This window comes from Colletes latitarsis, chromosome 6, assembly GCF_051014445.1.
Source record: "Colletes latitarsis isolate SP2378_abdomen chromosome 6, iyColLati1, whole genome shotgun sequence".
Classification (NCBI taxonomy): domain Eukaryota; kingdom Metazoa; phylum Arthropoda; class Insecta; order Hymenoptera; family Colletidae; genus Colletes; species Colletes latitarsis.
Genome location: NC_135139.1, coordinates 6,495,903 through 6,517,734, shown reverse-complemented (window position 1 = coordinate 6,517,734; position 21,832 = coordinate 6,495,903). Strand labels below are relative to the sequence as shown.

Here is a 21,832-nt window from a genome sequence, read left to right as displayed (position 1 = left end):
ATTTTATAAACCAATTTATAACTGACCGATCAGTTATTAGTTCTTCATCATATACACTGCATATTTTTTCAGCTATCGCCTTAGCACTATTGCCTTGTTTAAATTCCCAAAGCATTACATGACGATTATGTACTTTTTGACTCTCCATTTCAAAGGTTAAAAGAAACAGTATAACGTAACGTGTATCACACAAAACAGTTGGCAAAAGACTAACTGAAGCCTCGCCTATAATAGTGGAAACAAAAACTTGTCATGGTAACTCATAGCAGGTAGATACGAACAATAGATTCTACTTAGCTGCATCGGAAGTTACTTATGACTCGACCTAATACTATCGATCATTTGAAGAATGATCTACAATGTGCAATTAATACAGAGCTATTTAACCCTTGAATGGTTTGGAATGCAATGGACGAATGCAGTCCCTTTGACCCGTAATAAAATTTTCTCATTCACTATACGATCCAATACAAAGAGACACACGCTTCGAAAATACAGATAAACTTTAGAAAAACTCGACAAATTTTTTTTCCCGCAATATTTTTCGTTAGAAACTATTCAAATTATGCCATGAAAGGTTTTCGTGTCGTTAAAAACAAAGATTTTAAGTAGCTTCAGTTTAGACACCTTGTGTACCTCTAAATTCTGCAATCCTTTTTTCATCATGCTGTATGTAACTTTAAATGAGTTACAAAATATCCGTGTTAGCAATACATAATGTTTCTAAGAACAAAGGAATTACTCAAGTATTAATTGTTTCGAAAAAGTAGTTGTTTTAAATTGTCATTTTATTTATAGTTGCATTTTAATCGCGGTATGTTCACGATTCAACTATTACACGCTCGACAATAGATTTACTTTAGCGGTCCAATAACCACATACATGCTGTGATGGTCCAATCGCAGTGTGGTCGATCGCGGTTCAATCAAAATAGGAAACATTGTGTTTCGGAGGCAATATAATAGTAACCCAGTCAATCGTCCCATATATTCTTACAGGGTAAATACGTTATTTAAATGTATTATTTACTTGTATATAAAATAACATGTACTGTGATTGATAGTTTAAGCACGAGTACAAAATTTATGGAAAAGAAGCGCTTATCACTAGAATTGAAAGATAAAAACTGTCATTACCATATTCAAAGGACTTAAAAAATGATAAAATAATTTACAACATCGAGATTTTTTAGATATTCAAGTGCAAATATTGTTTTAGTTAATTTACTTTTTTTTATGTTTTAAAAAAGAACACCATCACAGATTCTTGGACTTTCTTATTCCTTCGTCCATTACTTTCTCGAGACTATACTTTTTCTTTGTTATGAGTTTCTTTTTTCAACCTTTATTAAATATAGTACAGTTTTACTTTGTATAATGCTAAATATTTCAACGTGAAAATCGAAGACGTTTAATGGTTGAATGACAGTGCGTAAATACGTGCCACTAATTGCATAACGTAATTATCTTGCAAGAAAATATGACGCTGAGGTGCTAAGTTTTAATTAACGCATCATTAACCTTAATATCTTTACTAGTTTAAATAGTAGTAGTTATGAAAATTGCATGGCTTCGAAGGAGTGGCAAGAAGGTAACAATACCTTCCTCGGAATATTTAAACAGACAAATCGATCCATAATTTCCTCTATCGTGTGAATGGGGCCATTTATCGATATTGCACTCCACGCAATAATAAATCCACCGCTTCCTTTTATCGTTGGCTTAACACAATTTCACCGATACTATGCTCCAACAGGACGTCTAATATACAGGGTGTTCGGCCAACCCTAGGAAAAATTTTAATGGGAAATTCTAGAGGCCAAAATAAGACGAAAAACAAGAATATCAATTTCTTGACTGAGGCTTCGTTAAAAAGTTATTAACAATTAAATTAAAAAATTTCAAATCGTTCTGGAAAAATTATTTGTAGTTGTGGGGGGCAATTACAATCATTTTTGGTCAATACATATACCCTCGAAATCCTACGCACTTTCGAGAAAAAAATTCTTTACCGAAAATATAATTTCTGGCCAGAAATGCTTCTTCGAAATTTCATGCAAATGTTTAAAATATCATAACTTCTGAACGGATTGGAGGATTTTAATGTTTCAAAAGGCAAATAACGCGTATTTTAGTGAAGAATATGTAGAAATTCCATGAATATTCGAAAAGTAGTTCCTTAACACCGTGAAGTCAGAAAAACCTCATAAAAATGGCCCAATCTTCAAAGGTCCATAACTTCTATAATAGTGAACATATCTCAATGAAATTTACTATGGAAGTAGAGCTCATGAGTACCTACAAAAAAGTACTAAACAACTTTTTCGTACAGCGTCAAACAAATTTATTAAAAATGAAAAACGAATTTTTAAGAAAAATCAACAAGGGGGTGCCTAAATTTTTCGGTGAAAAAAAAAATGTCAAATCGTTCTAAAAAAATTATTTTCGATTGTGGGAGTCAATAACAATAATTTTTGGTGAATAGACATATCCACAAAATCCTACCTACTTTTTAGAAAAAAATTCGAAAAGGTGTGAAATTTTGTGACGGAAAAAAAAAATTTCAAATCATTTTGGAAAAATTATTTTCGGTTGTAGGGGTTAATTACAATCATTTTTGGTGAATAGACATATCCCCAAAATCCTGTGCATTTTCGAGAAAAAAATTCAGAATGGGCGAAACTTTAAACGTTAATAACTTTTTAGCGAAGCCTCCATCAATAAATTGATATTCTTGATTTTCGTCGTCTTTTGGCCTCTAGAATCTTGCGTTAAAATTTATCCCAGGAGTGGCCGAACACCCTGTATGTTTTTCCGTCGAAGAAATTAAAATATGACTTGTACTTAAGTAAATGGCCGCCATTGTATCATAGCATTCGCGATATAACGAGGTCATTTCAGGTATTAAAATAGATACGTATCGACTGTCGGAACAAGCTAAGTGACATAAACATTTGCAAGTAAAAACTTGAGCCATAGTTAGGAATCCAAAAAGAAATCTTTCATACAGTGTTAATGTATAATCTAATTACTATGTACATATAGGGCTAAATTAAATTTAATAAGCACGTGCTTAGGGAATCATAGGAGTCTCTTCCACTGTTGTCTGCTGAATCCAAATCATGCAGCCAAAACTCACAAAAATAATAAAATATTACTATAATACTATTGATATTATATCAGTACTGAAGAACTTATTTTGATGTAACTATCGAATGCTATAATTCGTAGTTTACATTGTTTAGGCAAATTCGAAATAGTTTATATTGTTTTCATAACGACTGGGTACAGTTGGCTAAACTTTAGTAAATCTTCACAGTTAATTCATTAAGTTCCAAATTATCCGTATAGAGTTCAGTATGCTCGACTGTCTTATTGCTTTACTGCAAGCTCAATTAGATGGTGGAAAGTTCTTGAAGTTTCTATTGGAAATAGAAGTATGTTAAAATACCTCTCTAGTACCACATAAGAAGTACATTCTACGACATCGTCAGCATTTCTGAAGTCTTTCTTCAAGATTTAGGAAGCTTTTGGAAGTCTAGCCAAAAACAAATCTCAAACGAGAGACATTAGAAGAGAAACAATATAACATTGCAAATAACACGCAAGAACTAGAAATTGGTTTTATATAAAGTCTTTAGGATGACATTTTGCAAAATTTTTAAAGGAATAAGTCAAATTCGCTAAATGAGAATATACGTACAAATGATTCTGCTCTTCAAAAGATTTCACGAAATAACAAAAATAACATTATCAGATGTTAATTATTACACAGCGGAACTTTATGCAAATTCATATTTTTATTAATAGAATTAATGAAATGGGAGCTCTGTAGAGAGTTATCTCAAACCCTAAATATAATAATTCGTATCTTACTTTAAGAATTTCCTGTATTTTTGCATATTGAGAGCACTCTGTAGTTTTTTGACAATTTAAATTTCCCACAAATGCATAAATATCCACAGTCTATTAATTATAATGTAGCTTAAACTCGTAAACGTCATCGTCTAACTGATATTTTAAAAAAATCTCCTTGGAATTAGTTATAATATATTACTAATTGCTTAAAGTGTAAAAGATTTGGGCAATAGAAGGATGTTTTACAGTGTCAGTTGGCACTAATCCGGTCTTGTGTAGACACTTACGATATTCAGGGTGTTCAGTCACCCCTGGGAAAAATTTTAATGGGAGATTCTAGAGGCCAAAATAAGACGAAAATCAAGAATACCAATTTGTTGATGGTGGCTTCGTTAAGAAGTTATTAACGTTTAAAGTTCCGCCAATACAGAATTTTTTTCTCGAAAGTGGGTAAGATTTCGGGAGTATGTCTATTCACCGGAAATGATTATAATTGACCCCCGCAACCGAAAATAATTTTTCTAGAATCATTTGAAACTTTTCAATTTCGCCGAAAAATTTAGGCACCTTATCCCCTGTCGATTTTTCTTAAAAATTCGTTTTTGATTTTTAATAATTTCGCTTGACGTCCTACAGAAAAGTTGTTTAATACTTTTTTGTAGGTACTTATGGGCTCCACTTCAGAAAAAAGTTTCAGTGAAATATATTCACTATTGTAGGAGTTATGGCTGTTTGAAAATTGGACCATTTTTATGGGGTTTTTCTAACATTACGGGGTCAAGGAACAACTTTTCGAATATTTTTATAATTGCTACATATTCTACACTAAAATACGCGGCGTTTGGCTTTTTGAACATTAAAATCGTCCAATCCGTTCAGAAGTTATGGTGTTTTAAAGATTCGCATGAAATTTACGGGAAGCATTTTTGGCCTGAAATTATATTTTCGGTAAGGAATTTTTTTCTCGAAAATGGTTAGGATTTTGAGGATATGTCTATTGACCAAAAATTATTATAATTGGTCCCTGCAATCAAAAATAATTTTTTTAGAACGATTTAAAATTTTTTAATTTTGTTGAAAAATTTCACACCTTCTCGAATTTTTTTTTCCAAACTGGGTAAGATTTCCCGGGTATATCTATTCATCAAAAATGATTGTAATTGACCCCCGCAACCGAAAATAATTTTTTCAGAACGATTTTAAATTTTCGAATTTAATTATTAATAACTTTTTAACGAAGCCTCCATCAAGAAATTGGTATTCTTGATTTTTGTCTTATTTTCGCCTCCAGAATCTCTCATTAAAATTTTTCCCAGGGGTGGCCGAACGTCCTGTATACATATGGAATCGATGTTTTAATGTCTAAAGAAATTTACGATCTCGTTATGTCGTGAAAGCTACAATAAGTCTCCCAAATTGTACAATCGACTGTACCTACGGTAAATTTGGGGGCGTTGAGAATTCGCAGTGTTTTCTCAAGCGATTCGTGCGCGGATCGCGAATGCTCGAGGACGCTCTTAAGTTCGACGATGCTTTAAGTCCGCGGACAAAAGGCCGCGGTTCCTCGACCAGCAACGAAAATAGCTCTTTGATGATTCCTCGAAACGGTGTATATCGTTTCAAGAAGCGGTACTCGATCTGATTGGCTCTTCGCGACTATTACTTAAAACGAATGAACCGCAAATATCACAAGGCGGATTAGCTTGCTAGCTTTTTCGAAAGGATTTGTTTACAGATTCGTTTCAAAGACGGTTCCCATCGTCCGCCATTTTACGCCTTAAGGGACCATTCTACCTTGTAGGCAAGAAAAAAAGATGTTTGTGATTTTTTTTTGCAGGCTATTAAAGAGCGATTAATTCCGGGTTTTGTGGATATATTTATTATATATTTAACTATATTTACGAATATTTGCAACGCATAATATCTATTGATTACGCAGTTTTTCTTAATCAACAAACAGCAGTTTTTACGTACAGCGCTCGACTGCGTAGGTTATATTTTGCGAATAAGTTATCCGAAATCCAAATACCAAAAATGTTCTTCACATAAATAAGTTTGTTTATAGCATGAACTAAGATTAAAAAAAAAAAAAAACGAAAAATGGCGCAATGGTAGTTATTTTACGAGAAAATATTGAATATTTTCATATATTGGGTTGCTTTTTTGTTAATAAAAGAAAAAGTATTGCATATATCGTAGTTATTTTAGTTCATGCTATAGAGAGACCAGTTCTAAAGATACTGCATAAATTTGATGTTGATATCTTGAATAGTTTTCATGTTATTGCCTAAGCAGTGAAGAAAAACAGCTTTAAAGTTTTACGTCCAGTTGTTATACCTTCGTTATAACTTCGTTAGTATTCCGAATTTCAATTTAATATTTGGTAGGTATATTTTCGAGACTACATACTAAAAGAAAACGCAAAAAAAAATTCGATTTTTTTAATCCCACAAAGTAGAGAAGCCCCTTAACCATCAGAATATAGTTTGGGATTTCACGCGATGGACAAATACATGGTCATTTTGACTCATAATAAACTTTTCATTTTACGCTGGTTTTGAGAAGGAATTGTACATCAAATTTTATATATATTTTCAACTGTATCACTACAATACATTGTCCCCAAGTTGAGTCCCCAGTGGTTCAAATAGGATTAGAGAGATTCTATTACTTAAAATAAGACAAATCTAGCTGATAACTGACGTTACCAATTTTATCATAGATGGATATTTACTTGTTTTCGCGTAGAAAACAATGTGCGAAGTGCATTATTCTTTAAGTAGTTATCCACCGTAATTGATGAAAAATTGTACACTTAACGCGAAATTTTTGAAATCGACTTTTAGCCGTCTTTTCAAAGCAAATACAACTGTGTTTGGATAACTTCGAGTCATTTTCGATCGGATAAGTGAACAGTAGTCATCCCTACTACTGAGAGGGGAAGCTCAACGTCGAATGGCCGTGTAGTGTAAGTTTGACTGTGTAACCTGATCTGGACTCGAATATCTGTGAGGCAATACATACATAGTACGAGGGTGGTCCCAGAAGTACCAGACCTAACAAAAAAAAACACAAGATTTGGAAACAAATATCTTTATTTTTCAACATAATCTCCTTTTAGCTGGGTACACTTTTCCCAGCGGTGTTTAATAGCTTCGATACCCTGTTTATAGTGAGAACCATCAAATTCCTCAAAATAGCCATTAACCACAGACTTCACCTCTTCATTATTGGAAAATCTTTTACCACCGAACCATTTTTTCAAGTTTGGAAAGAGAAAATAATCCGAGTGGACTAATTCTGGCGAATAGGGTGCGTGAGGGAGCAATACGAACTTTAACTCCTGGATTTTGGGCATCGCAATAACGGATGTGTGAACTGGTGCATTGCCTTGGTGAAACAACACTTTCTTTTTCGCCAAATGCGGCCATTTTTCATTGATTTTGTCACTCAAACGCTGCAATAAATTCGCATAATACTCGCCGTTGATTGTTTTTCCTTTTTCAAGATAATCAATGAAAATTATTCCACGTGCATCCCAAAAAACTGACGCCATGACCTTGCCAGCAGATGGAACTGTCTTCGCCTTCTTTGGAGCTGGTTCTCCCCTTACAGTCCATTGTTTCGACTGTTCCTTCGACTCAGGTGTGAAGTGATGGACCCAGGTTTCATCCATGATTATGAATCGACGCAAAAATTCGGCTTTATCCCTGTGAAACATCGCCAAACACTCGATTGAAATATCATCACGACGCTGTTTTTGTTCCATTGTGAGCAAGCGCGGCGTCCATCTTGCGCACAGCTTTCTCATATCCAAATTTTTAGTCAATATGCGTTGTACAGCACTTTTTGAAATGCCTACCATGTCTGCAAGCTCGCGCACTTTCAGTCGACGATCGTCCAATACCGTTTTGTGGATTTTCTTCACGATTTTCGGTGTGGTCACTTCATTTGGTCGAACACTGCGGTGTTCGACTTGGCAGCTCGTATGGCCTCGTTTAAATTCTGCCACCCAATATTTTAGTGTTGTAAATGAAGGAGCAGACTCCCCTAGAGTAGAATTTAGCTCAGTTTTGATATTGGTTGGACTGAGACCTTTCAAATGAAAATATTGTATCACATAACGATGACCAATTTTTTCCATGTTTACAAATTCACTAAAAGCGTTCATTATTAATGGCTGTCAAACAAATACTAAACAATGTAACGTCTTCAAACTTGAAACTTAAGCTTTGTATGATTGGTACTTCCGACCATAGTCATTTTTTTTAAACAATAACCGCCATCTCAGGTTGGGTACTTCTGGGACCACCTTTATACATAATACAAAGATGAAACTTTTTTTATTTTTGTTTTTTTTTTAATGAAACTGTTACCAATGTGTTTGTGAAAGTTTTCCGATTAAAATAAGACCAAACATGATATAATTTGTTTCTAACCTATTTCTAATAGAGTACAAAATCGTGTTAAATACGATTAAATACGCACTCATTAAATAAGCAAATACGATCCAAGTTCTATCGTGTTTGGTCTTATTTAAATCAGAAAAACCTTAGAAATATATTAGTAAAGGTTCCATTAACAAAAAATAAAAAATAAATAAAATTCACAATGTGTTATTCTTCATTCGCTGTTCTTTTCTACTTTTCTCGGATTGTGCCTTTCTAGGAACTGAAAATTAACCGTGCATTTTCCCGTACGTTCCGTGTTTCTCGCAGTTATTCAAGCATTGATGTACCGCACAAATATTCGATCACGGATACGTAGTTGACAATACGCTTCCCCGACGAGTTTCCTCTGAGATTACATAAATTTACACAGCCTCGCATAGACAACTACACACAGTTACACGGTTTCCAACCGGGGCTGCCGGGTTCGCCCGAGAAGCACAAATGAAATGAAGTGCAAGAAAGAATCGTATTATAACAGCTCGTGCGATTCCGATTGAAGGAGGCCTTTTAGATGAATCACTGTATTGTTGCGTGATTGTGGAAATGTGAAACTTAACAAGCAATACGCGTCGTATTACCTGCGAACTAGCAATTAGAAATAATTGTACACTTGTGGCAGTAGGACAACTAATTTGCATAAATATTCGATCGATGGACAGTAGAGGCAAAAGAATTGTATTCTGAGAGTGTCTAGCTGGTGTAACTGGACAAAAGCCAAAGCAGGACATAAACTAACTATAGATTCTCGCCCCGCAAAAGCTATTTCATCCCATATACGAAAATTTAAGTACCTTCCCGAGCGTTGCTTAGGTGAATTAGCATCCAAACAATGAAAATGCAAGAGGCTTATTTTGAAAAATAAAAATTCATTGAAATCGTCGCATATATTCCCGTCTGCATTTTTAACGAAGGCTTTAGAAGCCTATTGCGATTCATGGACGCAACGAGTATAATTGTTGACTCCAATGCTACTAATATTGTTCGACAAAACATGCATATACACATTTCTATTATAGAAATCCGAGCGTATCTACGAAACAGGCTAGAATTGTTAAATGACAGAAGAATTTCACCAACAGTTACCTTTCTATTGCTATGAACGAAGAATATTGCAGGTTCGGAATAGTTAAGTAAAGGTACAATACAAGCTTTTCGACTGTATCAGCTGTATTACAGTTATTTATACAGGCTGTTCGGCTACCCCTGGGAAAAATTTTAATGGGAGATTCCAGAGGCTAAAATAAAACGAAAATCAAGAATACTAATTTGTTGATTGAGGTTTCGTTAAAAAGTTATTAACGTTTAAAGTTTCACCCGTACTGAATTTTTTTCTCGAAAATGTGCAGGATTTCGGGGGTGTGTCTATTCACCAAAAATGATTGTAATTGACCCCCGCAACACAAATAATTTTTTCAAAACGATTTGAAATTTTTTTTCCGTCGAAAAATTTAGGCACCTTTTCGAATTTTTTTCTCGAAAGTGGGTAGGAATTCGAGGGTATGTCTAATGATCAAAAATGATTATAATTGACCCCCACAACCGAAAATAATTTTTCCAGAACGATTTGAAATTTTTTAATTTAATTGTTAATAACTTTTTAACGAAGCCTCCATCAATAAATTGGCATTCTTGATTTTCGACTTATTTTGGCCTCTAGAATCCCCTATTAAAATTTTTCCCAGGGGTGACCGAACACCCTGTATAATGTAACTGAATGGAAAATAATTTTGCCTTTGATTTAAAAAAATATTTGAAACATCCTGAGAGCTTGTACACTTTTTCAATGATTGTTATAAAGATTTATTTGAAAATCAGTGAATACATTGTTGGATGACCAGATATTCACACCGAATTGCTAAATCTTTCCATTGTACAGTCGGAATCTCCACACATCTTCAAAAGATGTTACTCGGTGTAGTGCGCTTTCTAGTTCAAAGGTTGACTTCTCGTAAAGTCCGACTTCTATCGTACCTAGTGATTAAGGATTAGGGGAATCCTCTTTTCACTAAACATCTAGTAAAATCCAAGTGTGTACATTTAAGAGAGATTCAGTCTGAATTCTGCAAGAGTTCATTTTATTTTATGGATGTTTCGTTTTCGATTTTGAATTGAAGTAAAAAGGATCAGTTTTCTAAAAAAAAAGATGTTTTTCTAGTTACTAACTGTAGCTCACATTTTACTTGTGTAGAAATTTCTTAAAAAACATTTTGTGAACTTTGGAACCTATACTTTACTATATCTTGTATCTAATATTAATTATTATGATCTCTTGAATATGGATTATGTCTACACGTATTTTTTATTTTATAATGAATATTTAATGTAATTATATGTGGAAGTGGACATATTAAAATTCCTAATAATCCTGTAGGGGATTCCATATCACAATAAAAAAGAAAAACAAAAAAACTGTAACTCACATATATTTTGAAATCTTTTGATTAGATCAGAATATTTATATTTATGACATTACAAAGAGAAAGATTAACCAAAAACAAAGCTGATAAAATAATCATTGTTTGAAATAATAAGAAGCAATTGAAACCATATTTGCTTTTTGATATCAGTAATAGTTGAGAATATTCTTTATTACTATTTAAAACAAAAGTAGTGGTTTCGATTATTTTTAGAAGTTGCATGTTTTAAAAATAATATCTTAACAACTGGATTGGACATTTTGTTTTTATGTAATTATCAATAATAAAGATTTCATCATAAACAAGATTTAAGATAAAACATCACCAGGAAAATAAATTCAAATCTGTAACTGGAGTATCTGGTATCAAGGTAGCAGAAGTAAAATCAATTTCTAAATTGGTCTACACCGATAGTGAATAAATAATCAGTGATTCTTAGTCATTTATTCAAAGGTATTGACTTTAAAAATAGTAAATGTCGTAGGTCATATTCTACTGGAATTGTCGACCAAAATATAATTAAAGGATACATAATCCTACGTACTTTCTAATAATTTCTTGGAAATACTAAAGAAGAAAAAGTATAGATGCTTCAGAAAAAATAATTGACTTTTTAGAAAATCGGTTCAGAATTAAACATCCCTAATTCACATCATGTTCTTTTCCATTATTAGTCTGAGATTCCAACAATACGTATTCTTGGATCTAAACAAAATTAATCGTTGAAAGTTAATTTTACTTAAAGTTAAACTTACTAGAAAGAAAATTTCAAAGCAAATCAGTTTCTTTGACCGTTCAGGTATATGTAACACCTTACAAGGTATCTGAAAGATCGAAAGAAACATCAAGATGTTTCTAACAATACAGAATACCTAACAAAATTACTTCATATATGTATTAAAAATATATTAAAGCATATGTATGCAAATTTAAAAAAAAGAAGAAATGTTAATGTACATTTTGATGTACAGACTGATTTAGCTTTAATAATCTTATAAATAAAATTGAAATTTTTAGAAAATAACAGCTTTTCTGAAAAGATATTAAAATAAAAATATCTGTACATTAACGAATAGAAGATAATGCTATAACTTTAACAAACACATTTAATCAAACGTAATAAATATAGTAAAGTATAGTTAATAGTATTAATATAAATTCTAATAGTTATTAGAATTTATATTAATACTATTAAAATTCTTAACTACTTAAATTCTAATAATTATTAGAATTTCGAATGCATTTTGACAGAAGTCTAAATTTTATTATTTCCAGTGCAAGATCTATCATTGAATTTTTGTGCTAGTCTTTCTGTAAATTTTTTGTTATTACTGTCGTTAATTTTACAAGCCCACATAGTATTAATATTATTGTTAATTAATAAAAATCAAAATGTCACGACTTTGAAATAGTTTGCATGGATTCCAAATGGACCCGTTAGTCCTCTCGGCGAAGGTTAATATTTTAGCAAAGTACAGGCAGCCCTCCTACAACACGGCATCCTATAACACGGTTTCGATATAACACGATTCATAAATTTTGAAAACCTTTGTACAACACTATACTCCTACAGCACTGAATAACATGATTTTTACTTAACATATTTAAAAACTAAATTACCTTAAAATAATGACGTGAAGGAATAATGAACTATAGTAGCTTTACATGAAAAAATATAAACAAATTATAATTCATTAAATTAAGGTTGCGTTAAATTAAAATAATATTTTTTATAAAAATTAAATTGCTTATGTAGAATTTTAAAAAAATATTTGTTTTTAATAAGTTTTCGGAACGTAACTCCCCTTTTTATACTGGCTCTGGGTCTCATATAATACGGTTTCACACAACACGACATATTCTAGGAATTTATTTACCGTGTTATAGGAGGATTACCTGTATTTTAAAAATGTTGTATTCGAAGAAAATGGATGGAAGAAAGATCTTTAAAAACCTTTAATGTGATATTACCCTTTAAACAGTTCAATGTATCCCGCATGACCTGTGAAGACTAAGCTACGAGAAGGTTAAATCTTGTTACGCAAATGGTGCGAATAGAAGGTTCCGCCGCGAAGGGTGAATCGCCATCGACAGTTCACATTGTTCGCCACTTCGAGCTTTAATTACGCAGCGGAATGAACTTCACAACAGCTTTCCGGGTCGAATGTTCCGCGCCATAGATTTCCAGCAGCAATTGTGTTTTTCGAGATTCGAGAATTCTCGAATTGCTCTTTACATCTCGAAATTCGGGAATTCTGTTTGAAAATTCTCGAGATTTTCAACTATCACGAACATTATTTAACATGTTTTTTTATTCACGCTAAACGGTGTTACAAAATAATTTTAAAAAATCTAATTTCTTCGATAGAGATTAAACGATCGGATTAAGGATTTCGTAAGAATTCTAAGAATTAAATTTGCAACGAATCTCAACGTTTTCCTTGTGGAAATTTTGGGGATGCAAATGAGCAAAACTCATTTATTTAGCACGAGGCTTTGTTACAGACAAAAGACACACAGTTTCGAAAAAAAAGGTAAGTCAGATTAACTCTAGGTGGCGCAGAAACAAATGGCGCTTTATTTCCAACATTCCTAAATGTAGACACATACAGTATTTTCTAAAATTCTCGAAATTGAGAAAATTGTTGTATCGAGAAATGCGAATGGGAATTTATTGAAAAATCTTGATAATTCTCTAGCACGATCACTACCTTCCAGCAACCGGGAATTTTTTCGTGCGTTTTCGTAACGTGTGCATCGATTCTCCGTTCCGCTCGATTGGTTACGGGATCAAGCTACAGTAACGTATCGGTAATAATACCTCCGGAGTGTTCTAAAAACCGAAGGACATCGATTATTCTGTGCAGGAATTAAACGTTGGGAGCGGTAGCGCGCGGAAAATATTTCAGTCGTCGAACGTGTTTGTAGATGCATGAGTACGCTTCTATCGTGCAATACAACCATGAAACGTTTTCGCATGACTAAAGATTGTTTGATGTTTCTTTGAATCGTACACTTCTTCTGCAAACAATTTTCAAAATACGTGGAGAAGAATGGTCGAATCTCCATTATCTGTATTAATAGAGACCCAAGACTGAAATAAAAGAAATTTCGAACAGAACACCTACTTTTTTTTAAAAATTGGTTTTTAAGATTAGTCGAGGAGGATCAGTTTTTTGGCCTCTGAAAGAGAACGTTTACAATACAGAAATATGTACCAGAGACGAATTAATTTCTTTGAACTAAATTTTCTATAAAAGAGATTAGATAGAATCGTAATGAATTGAAATCAACGATAGACACTTTTAAATGGAAACATAGGTATTTACAACGTTTACGTCCAACTGATATTTTTTGTTATAACTTCTTAATAAAGCATTTATGAACTTTTTGTCACATGACATTTTAGTCTTATTCGTATTTGTAGAACATACTTATGCCGAAGTATGAATGGAAAAATGAGGAACGCCCTGTATCTGCCGTGACCTCGCGACAGATTCAATGCCCCCAGTGTACATCTACGACCTGCAACATGGTAACAAAGTGCAAATTGGCCCTAAGGCAAAACTAAGTTTGACATGCCTACCTTACACCGTTCTACTTACTAATATTAGCTGTGAACACATACATTGTCAGTCACATGCTAAACTGTGACACTCTGAATTAATCTTAACCGTAATGGTAGGATGTTTCAAAAAAAGAAGAGATATTCTATAAGGACATGCTATTTTCAAATAATAGTACGTTCACTAGGAAAAAATCCTCCAATCCGTTCAGAAATCATGACATTTTAAACATTTGCATGAAATTTCGAGGAAGCATTTTTGGCCAGAAATTATGTTTTAGGCAAAGAATTTTTTTCTTTAAAATGCGTAGGATTTCAGGTGTATGCGTATTGATCAAAAATGATTATAATGAATCCCTGCAACGAAAAATAATTTTTTTAGAACGATTTGAAACTTTTAATTTCACCGAAAATTTTCAGCACCTACTCGAATTTTTTTCTCGAAAGTGGGTAAGATTTCAGGGATATGTCTATTCACCAAAAATTATTGTAATTGATCCCCGCAACCGAAAATAATTTTTCCAAAACGATTTGAAATTTTCTAATTTTGTCGAAAAATTTCACGCTTTCTCGAATTTTTTTCTCGAAAGTGGGTGGGATTTCAAGGGTATGTCTAATGACCAAAAATGATTGTAATTGAACCCCGCAATCGAAAATAATTTTTTTCGAACGATTTGACATTTTTTTTTCGCCGAAAAATTTAAGCACCTACCCCGTGTCGATTTTTCTTAAAAATTAGTTTTTGATTTTTAGTAATTTTGTTTGACGCCTTATAGAAAACTTGTTTAATACTTTTTTATAGATACCCATGTGCTCTACTTCAGAAAAAAGTTTTATTGAAATATATTCACTATTATAGGAGTTATGGCTGTTTGAAAATTGAACCATTTGTATGTGGTTTTTCTCACTTTACGCGGTCAAGGAACAACTTTTCCGACATTTTCATAAGCTCTGCATATTCTCCATTAAAATATGCGTTGTTTGCTTTTTGAAACATTAAAATCGTCCAATCCGTTCAGGAGTTATGACATTTTGAAGATTCGCATGAAATTTCAGGGAAGCATTTCAGGGAAGCATTTCTGACCTCACATTAGATTTGCGGTAAAGAATTTTTTTCTCGAAAGTGCGTAGGATTTCAGGGGTATGTGTATTGACCAAAAATGATTGTAATTGACCCCCGCAACCGAAAATAATTTTTCCAGAACGATTTGAAATTTTTTAATTTTTTCCAAAAATTTCAGCACCTATCCCCTGTCGATTTTTCTTAAAAATTCGTTTTTCATTTTTAATAAATTGGTTTGGTACAGTACAGAAAAGTTGTTTAATACTTTTTTGTAGGTATCCATGAACTCTACTTCCCCCAAAAATTTCAATGAAATATATTCACTATTGTAGGAGTATTGGCTGTTTGAACATTGGACCATTTTTATATGGTTGTTCTCATTTTACGGGGTCAAAGAACAACTTTTTCATTATTATTAGAATTTCTACATATTCTACATCAAAATACGCGTTGTTTGCTTTTTTAAACATTAAAATCGTCCAATCCGTTCAGGAGTTATGGTGTTTTAAAGATACGCATGAAATTTCGGGGAACGATTTCTGGCCTAAAATTAGATTTTCGGTAAGGAATTTTTTTCTCGAAAATGTGTAGGATTTCGGGGGTATGTGTAATGACAAAAAATGATTGTAATCGACTCTTGCAACCGAAAATAATTTTTTTCAGAACGATTTGAAAAGTTTTTTTTTGCCAAAATATTTCAGCACCTATCCGAATTTTTTTCTCGAAAGTGGGTAGGATTTCAGGGATATGTCTATTCACCAAAAATGCTTATAATTGACCGCTGCAACCAAAAATAATTTTTCCAGAACTATTTGAAATTTTTAAATTTAATTTGTTAATAACTTTTTAGTGAAGTCTCAGTCGAGAAATTGATATTCTTGATTTTCGTCTTATTGTGGTCTCTAGAATCTCCCATTTAAATTTTTCCCAAAGGTGGCCGTACAGCTAGTATAATTCAATATGATTCAATTCGTATTCATAACGGATTAATAGATTCAGTGTCTTTTGAATATTAAATGCATTAAAGCGGGAAATTGCTTGGCGAATGGGATGAGACGGGACATAACGTTAAATCGACTAGGAACTGAAGGAGCAAATCCTCCCGGGATAACTTACGTAATCTCATTGAGGTTCGTTTTGTAAAGGTTTGTATGGAAGTTACTTTATGTTATCTACAAAGCTTTTTCGCTGATCTGGTTAATATCAACGGCACAAAACAAATCGCTGTCTGGAATGCACGATAAATGTACGAGCGACTGTAATAAACGGAGGAAAAACTATGTAGGTTTCTGCACAGGCTGATCGATAGTTTACGATACTCACGGTGGAGTGTAAGTACACATTTGCGTGCGCCGCTGGCGAATTTTATTTTACGAAAGATCTTATCTCGATCCTTTCGCGAAGTAATCAGCAAACTAGCGTAGAAAATGTTTTTCAAGGAAGATTCCCACTAATTTCAATATTAAAGAAACTTACTACATTTACTTTCATTTTTCTAAATTATCTCACCTATATGATTTGTTCACGATATAGTCTGAATAATAATATTTAAATGAGAAATACAAAAACTTTACTCTTAATTACCATGTACAGAATTATTTTATTCTGCATACATTTCATGCTATTTGTTCGAAAAGAAGTTAATACGATACTGACCTTTTAAAATTATTAGTTAATATAAATTTTTATAGTGTGCATTGTGGAAATTAATTTGTCTCGTTAAAAATGTCCGACGAAACGCGAAAAATGTACGTGTAACTGCCAATTAAGAGTTGCTAATGCGTGTATTTATGCAAATGCATGTTTTTATAGAAAGTGGATAGGAAAGTAGAATTTAAGTTGAAATTTGTTTCGTCATTAGGAGGACTTAAAAATGGATTTTTCATTTTGCATATTTTACATACTGTATATATTTTGCATGTTTTATTGAAATTACATATGCACGAATATATTACATGTTTCGTGAATACGTGGTATATCTATTTCCAATAAGTGTCGATAACCGCATGCAATTTGCACGATGAGTATGTGGAATAATAAAATGATATGTATATCAAAACCATTATTGGCCTTGTAATTTAAAACGTTCGTATTAAGTGTAGAATTAATATTAACAGAAAAATATCAGTGACTACTTTAAATCTAGAAAAATTACTAATTTTGTATAATATGAATTATAACTTATCGTAACATTAAATTTTTTAATGTATCTAAATTGTTAGTCGCAAAAATAATATTAATTGTAATATTGAGTTCATGTTACGTTGTAAAATGATAGTAAAATGTATAAAATATCTTCTACAGTTTAACCAAATATGGCAATATTTTATTCATTGATCTAAAATTACTTCAATCGTTATCAAAGATTACCATGTTGTTTTTCTTTTGTTGGAAAGAAAGGAGGGTCTAGTTTCTTACATTTTTGAGTCTTTTATAAAATGATTAACATTATTTTACTACGACCTAATCTTTTATAAATTAACAACCATGCCATTAGTTTCAAATTACATACATAGTTTATCATACAGTACCTATACATTACTTAGAGACCCTAAATATCTACACGAAACGTTAAGTTTCCAAACTATGTTAAGTATTTGACATAGTAAACAAAATACTATGTAATTATATTTTTCTAAACATTATTATTGGTAAATACACAACAGATCAAAAAAAAGTTATTTATGAAAATATTACAATAATTTGAACTATATCCTATATGGCAAATGTATACAGAGTGTTCCGCCATCTTTGGGAAAAATTTCAATGAGGGATTCTAGAGGTCAAAATAGGACGAAAATCAAGAATACCAATTTGTTGATGGAAGATTCATTAAAAAGTTATTAACATTTCAAGTTCTGCCTGGACTGAATTTTTTTTCTCGAAAGTACATAGGATTTCGGGGGTATGTCTATTCACCAAAAATGATTGTAATTGACCACCACAGCTAACAATATTTTTTTCAGAACGATTCGAAATATTTTAATTTCATCGAAAAATTTCACACCTTCTCGAATTTTTTTCTAGAAAGTGGGTAGGATTTCAGGGGTATGTTTAATCACCAAAAATGATTGTAATTGCCCCCCACAATCGAAAATAATTTTTTTACAACGATTTGAAAATTTTTTATATCGCCGAAAAATTTTAGCACCTACCTCCTGTCGATTTTCTTAAAAATTCGTATTTTCATTTTTAATAAATTTGGTTAGCGCTGTATGCAAAAGTTGTTTAATACTTTTTTGTAGGTATTCATGAGCTCTACTTCTGCCCAAAATTTCAATGAAATATATTCAGTATTATAGGAGTTATGGCTGCTTGAAAATTGGACCATTTTTATTGGGTTTTTCTCATTTTGCGGGGTCAAAGAATAACTTTTCGAATATTTTTGGAATTCCCACATATTCTTCACTAAAACACGTGTTGTTTGCATTTTGAAACATCAAAATCGTCCAATCCATTCAGGAGTTATGATGTTTTAAAGATTCACATGAAATTTCGGAGAACTATTTCAGGCCTCAGATTATATTTTCGGTAAGGAATTTTTTTCTCGAATGTGGATAGGATTTCGGGGTATGTCTATTGGCCAAAAATGATTAAAATTAACCTCTTCAACCAAAAATAATTTTTTCCGAACGATTTGAAATTTAATTTTGCGGAAAAATTTCACACCTTCTCGAATTTTTTTCTAGAAAGTGGATAGGATTTCGGGGGTATGTGTATTCACCAGAAATGATTGTAATTGACCCCCGTAACTGAAAATAATTTTTCCAGAACGATTTGAAATTTTTGAATTCAATTGTTAATAACTTTTTAACGAAGCCTCCATCAACAAATTGATATTCTTGATTTTCGTCTTATTTTGACCTCTAAAATCTCTCATTAAAATTTTTCCCAAGGGTAGCCGAATACCCTGTACATTACTTAGAGACCCTAAATATCTACACAAAACGTTAAGTTTCCTTACTATTTTAAGCATTTGACATAGTAAACAAAATACTATGTAATTATATTTTTCTAAACATTATTATTGGTAAATACACAACAGATCAAAAACAAGTTATTTATGAAAATATTACAATAATTTGAACTATATCCTATATGGCAAATGTATATAGTACATATTACTTGCACATTTGCATATTTTTTTGCATGTTACGTTCATATCCGCAATCTAATCATAATATTTATAAACATGGTTTGCTGACTAATTGAGTAAGTCATACAATTCTGAGCTAACAGAAGAAAAAATTAGCAAACTGTCAAATTTTTTATTACGATGAGAGGGGATTCTGTATGAATAATATCTACATAAATATTCATTGCTAAAACTGTATCGATTAGTTATCGCAAGTAAACACCTCAACGGAAGTTGTTGGTCAACCGAAATTTGATCACGATATGCCAGTGCAAAAAAAAAGAGAAATAATATAAATTAAGAGTGTCATATCGCACATAAATATTTTGTTGACGTATTAGAAAAGAATACATAAATAATAAACGAAACGTTGCGTCGTAAATCAGAGAGGGGAAGTACGTTCGAATTATGCCTGAATCGGCGGAAGAAATCTGCCAGTATGAAAATCCCCAACTTTATCGGTTTGTCATTTTCTCCAGTACATTTCCCCCTGTGAAATTATCGTCTTTGTGACGCACAAATTGCCGGAAGGATCAGCCAGGAAACAACAGAGGGAAGATCGTTGAGCAGGAAGTTGCGAAGGAATGAGGAACGTGTGGATGCCTAAGTTTGAATCAATACAATAAGTGGGCCAGGTGGGGGGTGCATAAGATCGCCCGAGGAGACAGAGGAACGGCTGGGAATGTGGGACAGTTTCGGTGCGTACAGAGGAACGCGCGAAACGGAACGACTAAAAGGCGCGGTCAATTTTGGTTTTACCGTAACCGAAATTTTTGAATTATTATCTAGAGGATCAAACAAATTACCGATCATTGTGATCCAGGACACGAAACGACAATGATACCAGATTAGTGTATGGTAGCATTATTATAATAAGAATAATTTATTAGACTATTCTGAAATTTGTAACGTATTCTTTGAAACGGTTCATTTGAAACGCGAACCTTGATCACGTATCAACGTCAAAGATAAATGTCAATCATCGGATTTGTCGCTCAACTTTAAACGATGTTCGATCGGATTATAGATAGAATTTAGTGATTACGTGGCGGCATGGTTTACTCTATGCGGTACAAATTCGGGTATCTTACAAATGGTACACGACGACTACAAATCAATCGAGTATAATGCTTTGGACCGATGCCGAGTAGAGGAAGCAACGCGTGTCAGTGGAATACAGTTTAACTAGGGGAACAAACACTTTCGTTGCCAGATAGGTCGTACACTCGCCGGGACAGTGTCCGTTATATTACATTAGACACATACGAAGTTAATCTTATTTGTTCGAGCTTATCGTTGCCGTTATAATACCCCGTAACGGTAAATAAATAAGGGAACTTCCTTCTTGAGAGGAACGTAAAATTTAGGTTCGTACCTTCACAATCGATGCATCGATCTAGGCAGCTAAATAATAATATAGCTACTTTTTGATTTATTTTGTATTCTTTAAATCGTAGAAATATTTAATTCTTTCTGTTGACGAATCGTAAATACTTTGACCATTCATTCGAATCATTTTTTACGTACACCTCGGGATTAACTTCCATTGGCGGTAAACGGGATAAACGGCAAGTATTAATGAGTATGAATAAATCAAGACGTATATTCAGAATTCAATCTGTCACCGTGTGAACTAAACGTACGCAGCTAATCTAGGTTTACGTATATCGTGTTCGATAAAATTTGAAAGTACGCGTGCAGTTCGGATCGAATTCGTCCGTAACACCGTCACGAGCACAGAGTGCACCTAACCTGCCTTGCCGGTGTAGTACATACCTCGGACGCTTTCGATGCGCGTGTCTTCGGTAAGGGTCAGAGAAAGAAAGAGAACAAAGTGCCGACGGGTGTGGGGTCGCCGTCCCCGTGTCGACAAAGGCTCCTTTGGTATCGTTCTATCACATACGCGACGTCATTAGGACAACCGCCGCTCTGAGAAAGTTGCTGAAGTGGCGATGGTAACGACACTTCTCACGGCACTCGAGTGGCTACTGCTACCTGAACACGGGATAGAACTGTCAATAAGACCGACCGCGTCGATTTTACGAATCGTCGCGGTGAATTCGTTTCATTCGAGCGAATATCTCACGCGAGAACGCGACCGCGTTCGGCCTCTTTCGAACGGAAGCCACGGAATGCTTCTTGCCACGAGAACGTCACGATAAACAAACTCAGCGCAATCTCGACGTAATGTACATCGCGAGCCTCGCGGCCATCACTGATTTCTACTGCCACTAAGGCTAATGGTGGCGCCATCGTTTCTTTGAACGGGAGAACAAGGAATCGGACCATTGCGCGCGCGATAGTCGCCAGATTTGCGGTTGGAAAACACGTTTGCGAAAACGAT

General features: G+C 33.3%; 1 protein-coding gene across 8 annotated transcripts in view; it reads right to left on the bottom strand.

Annotated features, from left to right (window-relative positions):
- LOC143342735 (dystrobrevin beta) overlaps positions 1–21,690 on the bottom strand; it is a 55,802-nt gene extending 34,112 nt beyond the window's left edge. For 2 of the 8 annotated variants that reach the window (XM_076766924.1, XM_076766920.1), the window contains exon 1: positions 12,697–12,889. In XM_076766924.1, coding sequence (XP_076623039.1) covers positions 12,697–12,724 — 28 coding nt within the window. In that variant the 5' untranslated portion in view covers positions 12,725–12,889. Of the gene's footprint in view, positions 1–12,696; positions 12,890–14,159; positions 14,251–16,676; positions 16,735–21,264 lie in introns of those variants that run through there. The other 6 variants (XM_076766922.1, XM_076766921.1, XM_076766923.1 and 3 more) reach the window with 6 other exon arrangements.
- Positions 21,691–21,832: the final 142 nt, after the last annotated feature.